Source organism: Archocentrus centrarchus, chromosome 21, assembly GCF_007364275.1.
Source record: "Archocentrus centrarchus isolate MPI-CPG fArcCen1 chromosome 21, fArcCen1, whole genome shotgun sequence".
Taxonomy (NCBI): domain Eukaryota; kingdom Metazoa; phylum Chordata; class Actinopteri; order Cichliformes; family Cichlidae; genus Archocentrus; species Archocentrus centrarchus.
This window is the reverse complement of record NC_044366.1, coordinates 13,228,085-13,245,217: the sequence shown is the minus strand read 5'-3', so window position 1 is coordinate 13,245,217 and position 17,133 is coordinate 13,228,085. Positions and strand designations below refer to the sequence as shown.

General features: G+C 41.1%; 2 protein-coding genes across 4 annotated transcripts; both read right to left on the bottom strand.

Annotated features, from left to right (window-relative positions):
- Positions 1 to 1,922: 1,922 nt before the first annotated feature.
- On the bottom strand, positions 1,923 to 9,789 carry akap17a (A kinase (PRKA) anchor protein 17A). 2 transcript variants are annotated; one of them, XM_030758882.1, is made up of 7 exons: positions 9,747 to 9,789; positions 8,538 to 8,885; positions 7,993 to 8,211; positions 7,587 to 7,799; positions 5,419 to 5,567; positions 4,913 to 5,153; positions 1,923 to 4,211 (listed from the first exon to the last, which is right to left on the bottom strand). In XM_030758882.1, exons 1-7 carry the CDS (start codon positions 9,750 to 9,752, stop codon positions 3,345 to 3,347), a joined length of 2,043 nt encoding a protein of 680 aa, XP_030614742.1. In that variant the 5' UTR covers positions 9,753 to 9,789; the 3' UTR covers positions 1,923 to 3,344. The 2 variants fall into 2 exon arrangements, with proteins under 2 accessions (XP_030614742.1, XP_030614743.1); XM_030758883.1 differs by having other exon boundaries at positions 9,654 to 9,788.
- A 2,674-nt stretch (positions 9,790 to 12,463) lies between these two features.
- sowahca (sosondowah ankyrin repeat domain family Ca) lies at positions 12,464 to 16,799 on the bottom strand. Of its 2 annotated transcripts, XM_030758783.1 has the most exons (5): positions 16,416 to 16,799; positions 16,200 to 16,327; positions 15,446 to 15,819; positions 14,896 to 15,285; positions 12,464 to 14,621 (listed from the first exon to the last, which is right to left on the bottom strand). In XM_030758783.1, the coding sequence occupies exons 1-5, from the start codon at positions 16,520 to 16,522 to the stop codon at positions 14,157 to 14,159; spliced, it is 1,464 nt and encodes a 487-aa protein (XP_030614643.1). In that variant the 5' UTR covers positions 16,523 to 16,799; the 3' UTR covers positions 12,464 to 14,156. The 2 variants fall into 2 exon arrangements, with proteins under 2 accessions (XP_030614643.1, XP_030614642.1); XM_030758782.1 differs by having other exon boundaries at positions 16,200 to 16,799.
- Between the last annotated feature and the right edge of the window lie 334 nt (positions 16,800 to 17,133).

Below are 17,133 nucleotides of genomic sequence, written 5' to 3'. Positions count from 1 at the left end.
TGTGGGGAGAATAACTGGAGTAATTTATTTTAAATATGTTGTTGATTTTCTTTCTTCCTGAGTTAGGTATTTCATTATTTTGGATTTGATAAAAAGCAATTCTTAAAACTATCTGTTGTTTTTGTTTCTTTGTTATTAGATAGTTTATTGGTGTTTGTTCCCCCTGAGTGCATAAAGTGATCTGATCATTCAGTATTAAAGCTCTTTGTTAGATCAAATTTTTGTCTTAGTTGTATCTTGTGTTTTCATTACAGATTGAGATTAAATAACTCCTTTTAAGGGCTTATACCCATATTTTGACTTTGGAAAAAACTGTTTGTTGTATTTTGGGGGAAATAAGGCCTACTCTTCCAAAAATTACTGTCTTCTGTGCAGGAATCAGCCAACTGCTTTCTTTTTATTAGCATCATTTTTCTACTTTTAATGCTGTTTCTGACATGGCAGCAGACACTGTGGATGAAGATATTAGCCAGCACTGAAGGAACTGGCTGGGATCATACAGGCCTTCATGGCACAGCAGGAGGTAAAAATCAAACAAGAGTCTCTGACAAGATCATTGCTTTTAAGGCTCTGCAACAGTTTCGGTTCTTACAGATGAAAGCACAGAATTGTTCTCCCAAAGTCCACTTCAGCTGATCCAAAACCACAGGAAGCTCCTGATCTGGGTTAATCACTGTCAGGCTCGAACTATACCTCCACCAGAAGATAACTTCAGAGTCAGTATTCCAACAGGTCAGTCAAAAAAAATCTTGAGAGCCAAGGTTACAAAATTTAACTGATGATATTAAGAAACTCCTCATTACCTTTGAGAGAACTGCAGCTGCCTGTAGAAATGGGTTTTCTGCCTCATTCTTCTGCTGAGGCTAGAGGTGCTTTTGTATATAGGGATGTTGATGACTCAGTTGCAGAAGTGTGACCTTTTGTTGTAGTGTTGGGTGATCTGCCTTTTCTTTAACTTGTTAAAATCCATACAGAGCTTTAATCTTGCTGGCTGTTACTAAGACTCAAGGTAAATGTCCACACTTGCAGCCACAACCAGTCAGTAACCCCATGCTCCAACCATTAACACATTATCATATGTATATCAATTCGTAATACAAATTGCAAATACAAACTGACACAATCTTTGATTTCATGTATTAAACTCTTATTTAGCATTTTAAATATATTAAATCCATTTGTAGCATATTTAGTTAATTTTTCTACTTAATGTGTTGTGATCAGCCAGTATTTAAGTTCCCCTTCGTCTTCTGTTAGAACAGCTTTTGGTTAGTTTTGTTACTTTGTATCTTGTATTATTTCAGCTTAGCTTAGTTGACCTTTTGGGCCCAGAACTGTTATTATAGGTTTAAGCTGTTTGATTTTGTTTGAGTAGGTACAGTAGTTCATATTACTGTTATCCTACTTGAGCTCAGTTCTGTATCAGACCCTTTTAAGCAGCCAGAACTATGTTTTGATTTTTGTAAAACTTTTTTTTTTCTTCCTCCTCATGCTTAACCCCTTAACCATATTGCTCCTTCAGATAGCCACAAAGGTCATTAGCGGCAGTGTATGAACAGAACGTACTGAGTTGACTAAAAAAAAAAAAACATTACATTTTAGTAAAAGTGGGACAAATAAGTTGGGAGACCATCAATTCAATTCAATTTTATTTATATAGCGCCAAATCACAACAAACAGTCGCCTCAAGGCGCTTTATATACAGTACTACGGGGTCTTTAAGATGGGGCCTGATTATTCAAGACCTTGTAGCCAATAAAGAGAAGCCAATATGGGAGAAATATGTTCTCTCTTTCTAGTCCCTGTCAGGACTCTAGCTAATGTTAATTGTTAATGTTACACCCTCCATTTTAAAGACTCATAGCAAGAAAACTGCATGTTTTTCATCTCAAACAAATCAAAACACTACTACCACAAAGTTCTCAGCTTGAATTTTTATTTTAAACAACTTGCAATGTATGCAAGACATGCTCTAGTGGATCATGAGCACATACACAACAAATGGGCTTTGACACAAAGTCAAGGTAGAAGTGTCGGCAAAACTCGGATGGTCTCCCTCTGAGCAAGTAAAAGTCAACAGTCTGTACAGTAACTAGTAAGGTTAAAGAAACGTACCTGTCACTACAGCGTGTCTGTAAAAGCAAAAGAAACATCCTCACATCTCATTTTCACTACTACCATGTGCTGCTTTGACTTGAATCCCAGAAGCTGCTTTGTCAAAGAATTTAGAAGGCTTGAAGAAACTAAACAAACCTCAAATCAATCACTTGCACTCTAGAGCTACATTTGACTGTGCAAAGAGCAAGTACACCACTTGCAGAGTTGGTTCTAATACATCAATAAGCCTTCAAACAAATCAAATCACTTCATTCAACAACATCCAAATGAAAAATATTCTTTGAATTGTACACAAATATAATTCAACTAAAACTATGATCACCACAGATGCTGCTGTTATTCAAGGTCTACAGAGTCCATTACAGTTTGTTTTTTGTCTGAACTTTTATACACAAGAAAGCCAATACTGAAGCAGTATTTAAAGAAAAAGCTATGATTAAAACCCGTCACTGTGCCTTATGGTCTTAAAACAGAGGTACGTGTCTCATAGTTTATGGATTTTTTTAAAATTTTTTGTAATGGAGCAGCAGGCGTTTGTTGTGGCCCAGTAGTCACCTTTAAAGTTTTCTGTAACTATTGTAACATGCAAGTGCGTGTTAGAACAAACCTTATGTAAATTGCATATAGAATGTTGTGTCTTATTTTCTAAAATCAGGCTACAAATCTGGACAAAGACTAATAAACATGTCTGAACTTTCTGTAACTCACTGGTTCTTCAGACATTTACAAATTGAAGCGTGTTTGTGTTTTAATGCAAGATCAGACTGGTGTTTCTACAACCTGTCAACCCGGATTAGCCGTCAACTTAAATTTGTCCAGTCACTGTTTTCTTCTTCTAATAAAAAAAGCTTTAAAACTCATTTTCTTTTTTTTTTTTTAAGAAATATGTTTTACTGTACTTCAGTCCAGTTTATACACTTTATTTCACACAGAAATAATTTTCCTGGTTGGGGGAATTTACTAAATTTTATATTTTGTGTCACAAACTTCTGTGTTAACATACACTAATTCTGGTGAAAATTTAAGTTGTCAGCAGCATCAATCTAAGAATGTGACCTGTGTGAGAGAAGAAACTAAATGGGTAAAAATCAACTGCAACAACGCAAATAGTTGTAGAGCTGGAAGTACTTCACCTAACCGAAGAACCAAAAATATCTGATCGTTTGAAATGTAAGTCCAGAAATGGTCACTACAAATCAATAAAACGATTACTATCGTCCATGAGTTTATCGCCGTCTGGAGTGGCTCCTGTCCCTGTTGTCACTGTGTCTCCTGTATCTTCGATTGTAATGACTGTGACTCCTCCGGTCCCTGCTTCTGTCACTGCTCCTGGCGCTGCCTCTGCGATGACGCCGCCTGTGGCTCCTCCCTCTGCTGTAACTCCTCCCACTGCTGCTCCAACTCCTGTCTCTGCTGGAGCTTGTGCTCCTGCTGCACTGGCTGTGGCTACATCTCCTCCTGTCCCTATGATGACTGTAGCTCCTCCTTTGGTGGCTGGAGCTCCTTCTCCTTCTGCTGTGTGAGCGGCGCCTCCTTCCCCGGCTGTGCGAGCTCCTTTCTCTGTGGGAGCGGTCCCTTGCTCGTTCCCTGCTGCGCTTGCTGCTAAACACCTCTTCCCTCCTTCCCTCCCGGTCCATTTTTCTGTCCTCCCCTCCTCTCCTCTCTTCAACTGTTTTATTCTTTCCCAAAACCTGGGAGTGTGCACTAGATTTGGACATCTGCTTTTCTCTGCTTTCAGCTGCCTTCAAGCCATTCACCCCGCTCAGGACCCCTTGTATCACATCGTCTGGATTACAGGCATCCTCACTCACTCCAGTGCCACCCTGGTCCTGCATGCCTGCAGGTCCTGTAGTTTTGCCGCTGTTCTTCAACAAGTTGGAAAGCAGCCGCTCCCTGAGCTCCTTCTCTCTCCGCTGGAGCTCCAGTGCTCGCTCTTTCTCCACCTCCACCCTCCGCAGCTCTTCCTCCTGCTTGCGTCGACAGGCCTCCAACTGCTGAAGACGGGCCAACTCCTCCTCCTGTCGAGCCTTCTCCTTTCTCTCCTGCTCCTCGCGCTCAGCCCTCTCTTTCTTCTGCTGCTCCTGTTTCAGTGCCTGGTGAGGAGAACACAATGAGTAAAGAAAAGAGAATGCAAAAAGGACTGTATCACCAGGGTAAAACTTTGCCACTAGTCATATTATGCAAGTCCCATATTATGCACCATGGCTATTAAAAAGAAATCCAAATTAGAAACAACAGAAATGGCACCAGGTCTTTTTTTCGTTTTTTTTAAATGGAAACCACATTAAGCTGCACAGCAGGTAAGGAGAGCAGGAAGTTAGACACAAGAACAGCATAGAGAACTCATGCAATTTTCAAAACATGACCATGTGCAGACTAAAAATTATCCTCGTGAAACAGTCTTGGAGTGATCTGAAGCGGTACAAAGGACAAAACAAAACTGGGCTGGAAGACATGACGTCAAACACACATAACCAGGTACCCCAATTTTTTCTGATCAACTGGTGGGTGAGTTGTATAACATATAATAATCATGCATATATGACAGGAAAAAAATGGAAAAGCAAGATAGTTCCACTTTAAAGATGAACTCCAATATTAATACCTATGTAAGGACAGACATTCTAAGTTAAGCTGTACACACTGCAGAAGAGTTAAATACTGATTAAGCTGCAGGGGTTCAAGATTAAAGAATAACATGCTGCTTCTAAAACATTTTATTAAAATGACCATTGTCAGGAACTTCAGAGTACTCATTCAGATGCATATAATGTTGCATCGTGTAAATTAATACCTTAGCTCTGGCCAGCAGCTCAGCAATGAGCCGTATCGATTCCAAGTTGCGTTGAGCCAGCAGCAGCCTCCTCTCCTCCAAGGCAATCTTCATCTGCAGTTTCTTCTGCTCCTCCTCCTGTTGACGCCTCATCTTCTTCAGATTCCGCCGCTCCTCCCTCTCTCGCAACTTCTGCTCTCGCTTCCGTAATCTTTCCTCCTTCTTCCTCTCCTTCTCCTCCTCTTCTAGTTCCTTCTGTTTCCTGAAAATGTGTTTAAATATATTCTGTGAATATATTATTAACTCTGTCAACTCTTATCAAAGAATAAGCTGAAGAAAATGGATGAATAAGAGTCACCAACTCCATAAGATCCTGAAAATGAATTCCCTAATATTTTGAGGATATTCTTTCTCTGTTTAACTTTTGAAAAAGCTCAGCATTTAAAAGTGACTACAGGAATCTGCATCTCTATCCTGATACAGTTTTTTTTCTGGAGTTCTTGTCCCTACTTTGCCTTCCATCATACCTCTCTTCCTCCTTCCGCCGCTCCTCCTCTTCCTTCTCCCGTTGTTTCTGCTCCTCTCTCTGCCTCTCCAGCTCCTGTAACTTCAGCCTCTCTAAGTTTCTCTTCTTCACAGAAGTATCGCCAAGGTGCTTGCTTGTGTCAAAGGTCACCTGAGGAAAATAAATGCACATACGAAAGTTCATTGTCACAACATCATTTTGTATCTAATTAGCTGAACATTGTGCCTTCAGTTAACTCTTTTGTAGTGGTTATTTATGCAAAGGAGATCTGACTCTCCTTACCTTCACTGCCTTTGACACAATTAGAATGCATTTTTTTCCCCTTAAACTAAATAGCCTTAAAGCTGCTTTGTAATTGTGGTTAAGTTAGACACTTCAGCAATATCATAATAGCAGTCACAATCCACTGGTGGCCTCACACACAAAAAAAATGAATAAATGTAAATGTTCATTCAGTCTTTAGCAGTAATTTAGGTCAATTATGTGTTATACACAGGGGTGAAAGTAAGCCAGTACGGTCCGGTACTGCGTACCACTAAAAGATTCTGCGCCGGTATGCAGTACCTGGAAGAGCGGAGCAGCTGTCTGCTGTAAAGACGTCATTCAGAACCGGTCACAACTGCACTTTGGGTCAGAATAGATCCGCTAGCAATAAGCAGTCTTAAACACAACTTAATCAGTTAATAAATAGCTTTTTTTTCTCTCATTTCAAATCGTTTCTGAACTGTTCGTGCTATACTGGAGCCTCAATTCTCTGGCTTTCTCTCCCCTCAGAGCTCGAGGCTTTCATCGACAGCCAGCCTTTACTACATTTAGCCCGTTAACTGACCATGTCCACGGGACGTATGTAGTGCATTTTATATGGCAGGCTAGGCCCTTACATTTTGATTGACACCTCATTCGGCCAATCATGTAACTGGCCGTACCAAAATCACCTGAAAAAGCTACGTGACACCCTCTGGTTATTATTGGCTATGGAAAATCCATTTCTTAACATGATTGGCCAAATGAGGTGTCAATCAAAACGGGAGGGTCTAGCCTGCCATAAAAAAGGCACTACATATGTCCCACGGACAGGACGTGGCCAGTTAACAGGCTAAAACATGGGTTTTCCAGAGCCAGTAATAACCAGAGGGCATCACGTAGTTTTTTTCAGGTGATTTTGTTGCGGCCATTTAACAGGTTAATGTCTGTCTGCTCAATACAAAATATCCCAATTAAACGCAAAGAGAGATTAACTAATTGTGTTTCATGTTATTCTGCTCAATGTCAACAACACAGCACAGCTCAAAAACACTGCTTATGACCGGAGATTTCATTTAAGCTACACGAGAGCGCATTTACCTCCAAAACCCAGTAGTTACCAAGGGGACCAAGGTGTATATATATATACACACACACACACACACACACACACACACACACACACACACACACACACACACACACACACACACACACACACACACACACACACACATTGTGTATCGGCAAGAAGTTAAAACTACTTTCACCCCTGGTTATACAACTATACAGGAGGGGGATAGTGGCTAAGGCAAAATGAAATAATCCAACAATATTAGACTGAAACACTTGGGTGAGCTTAAGGGCTTATCAAGTGCTTCACACATTTCAGAGTGGTTTATAATACTGTGATATACAATTTTATAACCATGGAAAGTCAGGAATAGTCATTTAAGCTCTTCATCATTTAAGAAGTAGAAATATTACATCCATGGTCCACTGCTGTGTCAACACAGGGGTGTCAAATAAATAAGGGCTAAGTGATACTCACTGAGAGCTTGATGGGAAAAGGAGGGTCTCCACATTACTAATAAATGAATGAATTTGTGTATGTTCATGAAATGAACTTCAAAAGGTATGGTTCTCTGAAGCCTGTGAGATGTACTCATATTTGAATGGCACTGCAACAATACACCTAATAATGAGTTCAACTCCAGGTATCTCGATGCCCTCCCTGCCTTTTAACGTTTATACTGATACATTTCTGTATCACTGATTGAGCATAAAATCAAACCACAAATTTTTAGGAGATGGAATAAAAAGTACTGGAATAAACTGTTAATCAATTAAGAAGAGCAAAAAAAATTAAATCAGAGGCCTTAATATGTGCAGGCAGAGCTTTGTAGCTACTCTAGCTTGCAGTACCTTGATGTTGCAGGCTACTGCTTTTCCGTCATCTCCTTTCAGCATCAGTTTCATGCCGCGCAGTGTGTCCATGGCTTTTGTGAAGCCACAGTATTCCTGATACTGGACATACGCCTCAAAGTTCAGATGGCCCCCAAAGCTGAATGTGCTGAAGTTCTTGCCCATCATCTCCTCCCTATATGGGTCCAGCATGGGGATGTCAACATTTCGCACCTGGGGGGAAAAAGAAAAAGGAAAAAAAAAAAAAAAAAAAAAAATCAATAATCAAATGTTATTTTTGGCTTAACTTAGTTACTTGTGGCCTAGTTGGACACTGCTTAAATCAAATTTTTGATTGTGAATTAAAAATGTGAAAATAAAAAGCTTAATTTCCTTTTAGCTATACTGAAATACAATCACGAATCACCTTGCCAAATGTCTGAAAAACTGCAATGAGGACTTCTTCTGAGGGCCGATCTGGGTACTGGCTGTCCTTCTGACTGAACCAGCGGCAAGGAAGTCCTTCTAGGTGGATGGTGTCGGGCCTCTCACCTGGCAGCGTCTCATTCATGTCCTTGGCATCACGGAAAAAGGAGTCCCAGTCGTGGCGTGTCGGGAAGTCCACTTTATTTTCCACTGCACGAACCTAAAGGATGAGAGGGAGTTATAGACACTCTGTTGTCAGTTTAGTAGCACAATCTCATTCAACCTGCAATGAGTCTATATTAAATAAGGTTATAATATTTACAACTTGCTGCCTTGCCTTTGAAGAGTTATTTATTTTCAAAGTAATTTCTTTGAGCTGCCAAATTATAAAGCAGAGTTACTTTAAATATCCACCCTTATTCTCATAGAGTATTATATGTAGATAAAGAGTTATAAACATTCAATTCATTTAAGTAGCAATAACAAACTTCAATACTTAAATGCTGCAAGCAAAGCGTAAAATGCTCTACATTTGTTCAGCCTTACCTTCAGTACATCAGTAAAGCCACTGAGTTTGATGCTCTTGCCATCCAAACGACCCAACAGGCTCTTGACTACTGTCTTGTTTTCTACTTCACCCTCAAAGCGGATGAAGTCCATGGTGCTCTTGGAGATTCGCAGGGCTGAAAACTGCTCCGGAGCCACCATGGCCTTCACCCTCTCCATTACCTCCCAGTTGGAGATGCTTTTGCCTGGCAGCTTGAGCTGGGGCAAAGCCACGCTGACGGTCATTTTGGCAATAGGCTTGAGATACAGGTTGTACCCAGCAGAGAGGCACACTGCCTCTGTAGTATCATGGACAATGGTGGTCATTGGTGCAGAGAGACAGCGAAGCTGCAGCGGGGTGGAGGGGGGGTTAGTAGTGTTTCAAATAAGGTGCAGAAAATCCAAGGTAACAAGTTAAACTGCGCATGTGCTTTTCTTTCTTATGAGTAGCCGTCCAACACCAAACTCAAACTGCCTTGATGATCGCCTAAAACACAGGCCTCACTTCAAACGATTCAAAAACGTTTTCTAAAAATAACGACACCTTCTAATATTACAACACCCGCTATAATTAGGCTTCAGACTTGGTTTGTTATACAGCAGGATGGCAAGTCCTCAAAAACTACATAGCAATCGCCAAGTTAAAGCATAAAGCGCTTTGTCACATCAAAACTTCATACTACTACTACCCGGCTTACCAGCTCCTATGCATTAACGCTCAATTAGCATATGGCTGGCTAAGGCACTGATATTAACGCTTTGTAGGACTAATGTTTTCACAGGTAAACATTTCCGGCTGGTGAAAAGCTGTCTGTCTAAAGGCAATGCAATGTAAGCGTCAATGTAACATTAGCTAAACGCTTAGGCTAAATTTTAGCTAGATCCCGAAGGACAGCAACCTAGTGGGCAGTGAAATTACGTAAATAGCAATCTGGTTAACGTGATTACTTTAACGCTATTACATGCAAACTGTTCCGATTACTATTAGCCGCTCACGTTAGAGTTAGCTTCAAGAGTCCAATAACTTCGCCGTTTTTAAACAATGCCCCAGTGCTTCTAATCAACGATATGCTAACGTCAGCTCTTACAGAAGATTACAGACTAACCACAACCTACCAAAAATTAATTAACCCCCAGGTAAAAACACAGCAAGCGTATTGTACTGATTTAAGACGAGCCATACACTACAGAGAAGACAATTTGACATACATCCATAAAACGAACTACATGCTACTTCCGCATGCAATGAACTCCGACCTTGTAAAGAAGCCTATACCAGCGCTTACAGCGACACCACATGGATCAATGTGTGCGAGGAAATGGGGAAAATTTGATTATTTTAAGTTTAGTTTCTGATTTTAATTCAGTTTAACAGCCACATTCATAGCAATTGTCTTTTTCTTCACACCAGCCATATGCATGTCCTCCTTCACTACATCCATATATTTTCTCCCTGGTCGTCCTCTTTTCCTCCTGCCTGGCAGCTCCATATTCAACACCATTTGTCCAGTAGATCCACCATCCCTCCTCTGCACGTCTCAGCCTCGCCTCTCTAACTTTGTCGCCAAACCACTCAACTTGAGCTGTCCCTGTGATGTACTCATTTCTAATCCTCTCTATACTGGCCACTCCCAATGAAAATTTTAACATCTTGAAACCTTCCCTTTCACTCTTGCTTATACCCTTCTGTCAGAAATCACCCCTGACACTCGCCTCCACCCACTCCACCAAGCCTGTACTCTCTTTTTCACCTCTTTTATGCACTGTCTGTTGTTTTGGATGGTTGACACCAGGTATTTAAACTGATCTACCTTCACTACCTCCCCTCCTTGCATATTGATGGAGCACAAGGTGGTGTGTTGGTTGATTATCCAGTCTGGGGCCTTTCTGTGCAGTGTTTGCATGTTCTCTCTGGACACTCCAGCTTGCCCCCCAAAACAGCCACCCTTCCACTGAGATCATTTCTGGTGAGACTTCAGTGAACAGTAAATGGATCAGGTCTTTACTGGATTTTTTCCTATTTCTTAAGGTCATGACTTTAAGAAAGTTCTCATCTGCTGTAGATAGTTTTTAGATCTGACACTTCTTTTGTCCTCTGTGTTTCCAGTTTTCTGAGGTTTTTTTTTTTTTTTTAACAACACACTGCACACCATGCTGCAACATGCCAAGTTTTTGACTAATAACTCTTTGGGAATCACCTTGTTGGTGCAAAAATAACTGTGTTATCTTTGGCAGAGATTCAGCTAAAGGAATGGGAACAAATTATCGTACCTAAAGAATTCAAAATAGGTTCTTTGCTAAGTTGTCTGTAATGTGTTGACACAACTGTCAAGGTTTGCAGATTGCAAACTCAAATGCAGACTTTGGTGACAGATTTCATAAAAACAAACTTTCATTTAGGTAATGCAGGCAAATTACTTCTTCCATATATATCTTTTTGAAATGATTTTTCTTTGACAGTTTATTCTTAGCAATGTCAGCTTTTCTAAGGAGTCTACTATTCAATGGATCAATCACAGGAACCTCAGTTTAAAAAAAAAGTTGATCAATCTCACTAAATGCGATTAAATGGGATTCACTGTAAGACAAATACAGAATTCTACCTTTAATATTTTTCTTACTAATGACAAACAGCACCCAGATGACAGTGCACATTTGTTACTCACTTGATACCTATTTGGCACCGTCTGTGACTCATTAGGATTTGTCTGAAAGCCATCATCCCTTTGGTAACTGTGTGAGATAAAGATGGACCGGACTTGGATTGGTCCAACAGTGGAGGCCCCAGGCTAAAACATTGGCACAGTTCCCCTGAAAAGATGGCAGAGGAATTTGCATAATAGGCATTACTCCCTTCACTGTGCATGTAGGTCAGTATCTGCAGTCAAAAAGGCTCTCTATCCTGTCCTGATCAGCACTCGTCTGATAGATAGTCTGCCTAAGGCAATTCTGGATTCTACAGCTGCAGAAAAAAGCACATCACTTCTGACCTCTATAAATCCTTTTTTGACTTTTAGATCAAGGAAACCCCAGAGATCAGAGAATCGTCAAAGGAGCTGGGTTAAGAGGATTAAATTTTATATAAGAAACATATTGTGCGATGCATCGTCACTGTTTACATGTAATCCAGCTTTTATATGGTTGATTTGATCTGGGAAACATGAAGCAGAGAACAGACAGGGTGCCAGAAGGACATCAGAGCAACAAGAGGATTGCCGGAGCTGCAGTAATCTGTTCAGGCACTGAGAAATGCATCGTGTCCCCCTCGCACATATGAAAGCTTTAGAGCATTAAATTCCTCTACTCTGTGTACTTTCTCTAACCAATGGCATGCTGGGGCTAACACTCTCAAAAACAGGCTGCATAACAGGGAAACACGGAACAAAACAATTTGTCCTCTTCTAAGTCATCCTATGCTTATTAAGATACCAATAAAAAAAAAACAAAAAAACATCCAATTTTCAAGTGTTTATAAAAATGGATTTAATAGTACGGTTTACATCCCAGCAAAAGCAGTGCTGACGTTAGGTGAGTCCACACAGCAACAGATGCAAAATAAGAAGTGGATGTAAATAAATCTGGGGGCTTTGTGGGCAGGAAGTTGTGGATGTACTGTAAATGCTGGAGCAAAGCTGGAACAGGGTGGGTGGGTGGGTGGTTGGGGGGCATCAGATCATCAATTATTCAGCACCAACAGGCAAGGACAATCAGCTGGTGTCAGCAGGAACAGCGGATGAAGCGACTTGCTTCAATTGTAGTTTAAATCCCTTCTGATGGACTTTGACATTAGTATTCATTGGATATGTCGCAAAGCTTCTCGTTTTGTCCGAAACCTTGGCCACTGGTGTCTTTCCTCCATGCATTCATTCTATTTGTTTGCCTGCATGGATAGGACAATAAAATGTAGTCCATAACAGAAACGTTAGTTTAATGCAAATAAAACCAGCTTTATTTCACATTTATGGATAAGACATTAATACAAAGATGAAAGTGGCTCATAAACAGTGATTTCACACCACATAATCACTTCACAGCATTTTACAATGAAGACACGTTTTCTTTTTACAGACATAAAAATTAACAGTGTGCAGCATTTCCATTTCCTCTACTCATGCGGTTGAGAAAATGGCAAAATTTCTACATCAAAAGTGTCAAACATACAATGACACAGAGCCCTATAATAAATGTACGAATGCTACAAAATACTAAAGAAACATTCATGAAATCTAGGAGGAAGTAAGGTTCACATATTTGGGAAACCATTTGAGAAATCACTAAATATCTGGTCTAGAGTCCTTACAGAAAAGGGAGCTGGTGATTAATGATGACATGACAGTGTACATACAAGGCCAGACTAATATACTGGGACAATACTGACCCTGTCTCGCTTTCATATGATGCAGTTGTTTCTCCCAGATCTCCGTGGCTGTGGTTGAACTATAACCTCGTGTATGCATTTCCCTGCACAAATTCTGCACGAAACGGTGGATCTGTGTCACATTATAGAAATTAAATGTCAGTAAAACGCCACAATTGACATTCCGAGACCAATGTCTCAATATTAGCCTCAGAACATTTGCACGCACACATAGAAAGCAGAAAACAAGTTAACCACTTTCAGAAAATTGAGGTACATCATCGTTAGTAGAAAAATGGATATAAAGTTTGTGGTCCCTGTGCTTCCACATTGTTCAACGGTGTGTAACTAATCTGTGTTTTTATATAACTAATTGAAAATGATTTGTTCCCATTAGTGAACCTAACTCTTACCCAATCCTCTTGCTTTCTTTTTGGTTCCACCTTTAAATAAACAAAATGAATGGTAGAGAAATAACTCACCAAGCCCCCCCTTTTGTACTTTAAGATATTCGGTTGACTGTGCATCTACATTGGCAGCAACCTGATCCCCTTTTGATGTTAAGCCTATCATTTTAAAATACATGTATGATCTGGGACCGAAATGAATTCTCCTCCTACCATTTCTAAAAGTGACAAGTGCAAACATGGTGACTGTACACTGTTGATTGATATAAAAAAACTCTGTGGTTACAACTGTCTGAATATTAAAATCTGCAACTTTAAAAAATAAAATATTTGTTCACGTTACAGGAATGTTCCAAAAAATTCAGCACCGTCTAATTACAGACCAAAAGTGTGTAAATATATTACTCTGCAAACAGAAATGATGAGGAAACAAACCAAAGTGCTTCAAAGTGAAAACTCATTACAATACTGCTTGCTGCTTTTGTATGATAATTGCAACGCAACATATTAAACTAAGACCCCCTAGTGTGATGCTTGCTGTCCAAATTCAATAGAGGAGAAAAAAAAAAAAAATCAAGTTTGAAATAATTCAGTCAGCCAAGGCAAATAAAATTCCAAGTGGTTATACCGTTCCCTCAGTGACCAACAATAACTGCAACAGGAACAAAAATAAACTAGATTTTTAGAAAACATAAATTTGTGGTTATTCTTGTAAAATATGTTAGGATCTGCACTAATTATGTTTCGTAACTAAAATATCTGACCTGTCAGATAATAAAAAGGTATCTATGCTACAAATCAAAACACGTGGAACTGGTTTACAGCTCTATATTGCTGGTTTAGAGTTTTGTAGATTTATCCAAACAGGTTGGACAGCGGTCTCGTTCGAAGAGGACTACTGTGTGGCTCCTCTCCTCTTCCCACCTCTCCTGTGTCCCTGAAGGAGGCGCTGTGGATGATCTGGGCTCTGTGTCGTCCTCGGTGCAGCCGGGCATTCAGTCGGCTCAAGGACGTCTTCCTCTGCATCCCACCTTTACTCTTCCCGTTCCCTGTTCCTTCTTCTGCTGCCTCTGTTGGTGAATTCAGCAAGCGGAGTGGGTTCAGATTCCCCTGGAGGACTTTGGTAAATCTCCAGCCCCGGCCTCCACCGCCGCTGCTGTTATTATTCTCGCTGTCCGATTCAGCTCCCGGCGAGGTGACCACTCCTTCTTGCAGCAGGTCAGCGGCCAGAGGTGGGGGTAGATACTGGATGGCTCGCCTCCCACTGTAATCTCGAGCTTCTGGGTCTGCATCCCAGTCTGACAGCAACACACGAACCACCTGTCAATCAAAACACACTGTTATACGAACATCAGGTGCTAATGTCTCATTTCAAGCCTATTGGTGCAGAATTCATCTTAAGTATCTGTGAATATGATCTTACAATTACACACAACACAATCCAGCTTTTCCTGATGCTTTCCTTTCATAGATAATTCTGTTTCTCTTCGTGTTCTAGTTCAGTTAACTTGTTCTGAACTAATGCTTCTAGCTTGGGCAGATAAAGTGTAGGTAATTATGTGCTGCTTCACATGACACTCTCCCTACAACCCACCTGGGTGTGTCCATGCATGGCAGCCAGGTGTAGCGGTGTGTAGCCAGCACTTGATCTCACATTCACATTCACAGGTATCGTGTTCTCTTTGGCAAAGGCCAGCAGCTGAGACAGCAGCTCGGCTTTGCCCTGCTTAGCTGCCCAGTGGAGGCAGGTAAAGCCGGTCACAAAGTCTCTCTTGGTCACCAGGCTGGGTTCGACAGCGAGCAGGGGCTGCAGGCTGTCCCACAGGCCGTCTGAGGTGCACAGCATCCACTCGTGCTCTAGAGGGTCCAGGGTTACTGAGGCACAGTCCTCGTCAGTGGTGGAGGAGAGGAGTGATGCTGAGTCGCCTTCGCTCTTAACTGAGTCTCGGAGGCGTGAGCCACGGTTGAGCAGAGACCTCCGTACCTGCAAAAAAGAACATACAATAGCCGTGGTTTTTGTTAAGATTTTTATGTGTCACATTACAAAATACAATAATTTAGAAATTCTTAACAGATTTTTACTTTCCAGGAGGACAGCAACAAATACTTCATGACAAAAAAAAAAAAAAAGCACTGCATCCTACCTGAGGAGAGCTACTCATCATCAGCTCTATAAAGTTCCTGCGGCTTCCTTTGGGTGTTTGGATGTCTCCTATAGGCTCTAGTCCTTCCAGTGCACTGTCTTCAGACAGGCAGCTGGTCAGCATGGCCCGTTGTGACCCCCTGGACACCCTGCGTGCCCCTCTTATCTGCTGGTTATGAGACCCTCCAGGGTGGGCCTGGTCTAGGTCTGGCATGCCAAGAACTGGGGCTGACTCTCGCCTCCTTCTGTCTCTCAGCTTCACCTCTCCCCCTACACCTGGTGTAGGAATCCCTGTGCTAGTCTTGCTCTGGGATGGCGTTGAAGGTTGCTTATTGCCATTAGACTGTTTGTCATTATCCAGTGGAGAACTGACCCCTGTAGACCCATTAATTATTATTGTGTTATTTTCATTCAGCTTCATGCAGATTTTTGATTATATGTTACAGAATTTAACAGGCTGCTGCTGTTGTTGTTCTTCGTGTCATTAGTATCCTGAATTTTAGTAATTTTGTGTTTTTTTGGCATGAAAGGATTCATTAAACATTAGATTATAGTACACACAACTGTCAAACCTTGTGCTTATTTATGCTACACTACTCAATGGACTAAACGACACTGTAAAACAAAACCAAGAAAATAAGACTGTACAAAAACAAAAATACAGATTAAATAGCCTATGTTACATGTCAGAAAGCAATGCATGGATAAAACACGTGGGTAAAATCATGCAATCACAATGGCTCCGTCTTCCTCACCTGCTTCGCCCCCCTTATGATTGCCGTTGACACAGTTGTTGTCCAGCGTCTCTTGGATGTTGCCATTGCACTCCGCACCATCGTGGCTGACTGCGTCCGTACGCATCACCGACTCCTCACTGCCTTCACTATTCAAACACACAAATTTCACGCCGTTTTCCACCTTCACGAAACCCACGCTGTCAACGATGTTTTTCAACACCTCACGATCCACACCTTCCTTCGACTGGTCGTTCAGCGATAGGAAATGATCGATCAGCTCCATCTGTTGGACCCTCCCTCCTCTCTCCGACAGGAACTCCTGCACGGCTTGCTCTGTGCATCGGGACGCCATCATCATCGCCGTCCTGAACGACTCAAACAGAGCGCAAAGATAACTGGGTTAGCCGTGCAAGAAGGTTTCAAAACGAGCCCATGATCACGGTCGTTCACTTAACGAGAGGATGACAGCATCTTCCTCTCTAGCCTCCTCCTCTCCTCCATGGGGAAGACCAGTGTCGAGAGATAGGGGGCGCTCACTGCGAAGCAAGGCGCAAGAATTATGTTGCGTTCGAATGCTCATTGGAAATACAAACTTCCGATGATCAAAAGTGACCATGTATACTGCGTATACATAATGTATACACACTATTTACCGTTGACACAATCAAAATATAAATACAAACGAAGGAAAGTAGGGTACAAAAGATTTCGTTCACAAAGAATAGAATCCAATAAAAGTAATAGACCGCAGAGTGTTTGGCCTTTTAGAAATAGTTATAGAGGTCTGACTTTTGTTTCAAAGAAAGCAAAAGTTTACAAAATACTTATAGAGTCTTGTAGGTTTGTCGAAGGATATGTAGCAACGTCAGGGACAGTTTTGTAGTTGATTTTAGATTTTTTTCCTGACAGTCTGCAAAGTAATCACTGGGAAAATTAAATTGTCTGTACCATT

Bases quoted from the DNA above. Each gene is read 5' to 3' on its own strand.
- akap17a (XM_030758882.1), bottom strand. The intron at 8,212-8,537 runs GTAAGGCTGAAC...CTCATCCTTTAG, and splicing joins GCTTTACTGATGTACTGAAG to GTTCGTGCAGTGGAAAATAA. The intron at 5,154-5,418 runs GTATGATGGAAG...ACACATTTTCAG, and splicing joins CGGCGGAAGGAGGAAGAGAG to GAAACAGAAGGAACTAGAAG.
- sowahca (XM_030758782.1), bottom strand. From the start codon at position 16,539: ATGATGATGGCGTCCCGATGCACAGAGCAAGCCGTGCAGGAGTTCCTG. The intron at 15,286-15,445 runs GTAGGATGCAGT...TCTTTTTTGCAG, and splicing joins TGATGAGTAGCTCTCCTCAG to GTACGGAGGTCTCTGCTCAA. The intron at 14,622-14,895 runs GTGGGTTGTAGG...TTTGATTGACAG, and splicing joins CCATGCATGGACACACCCAG to GTGGTTCGTGTGTTGCTGTC.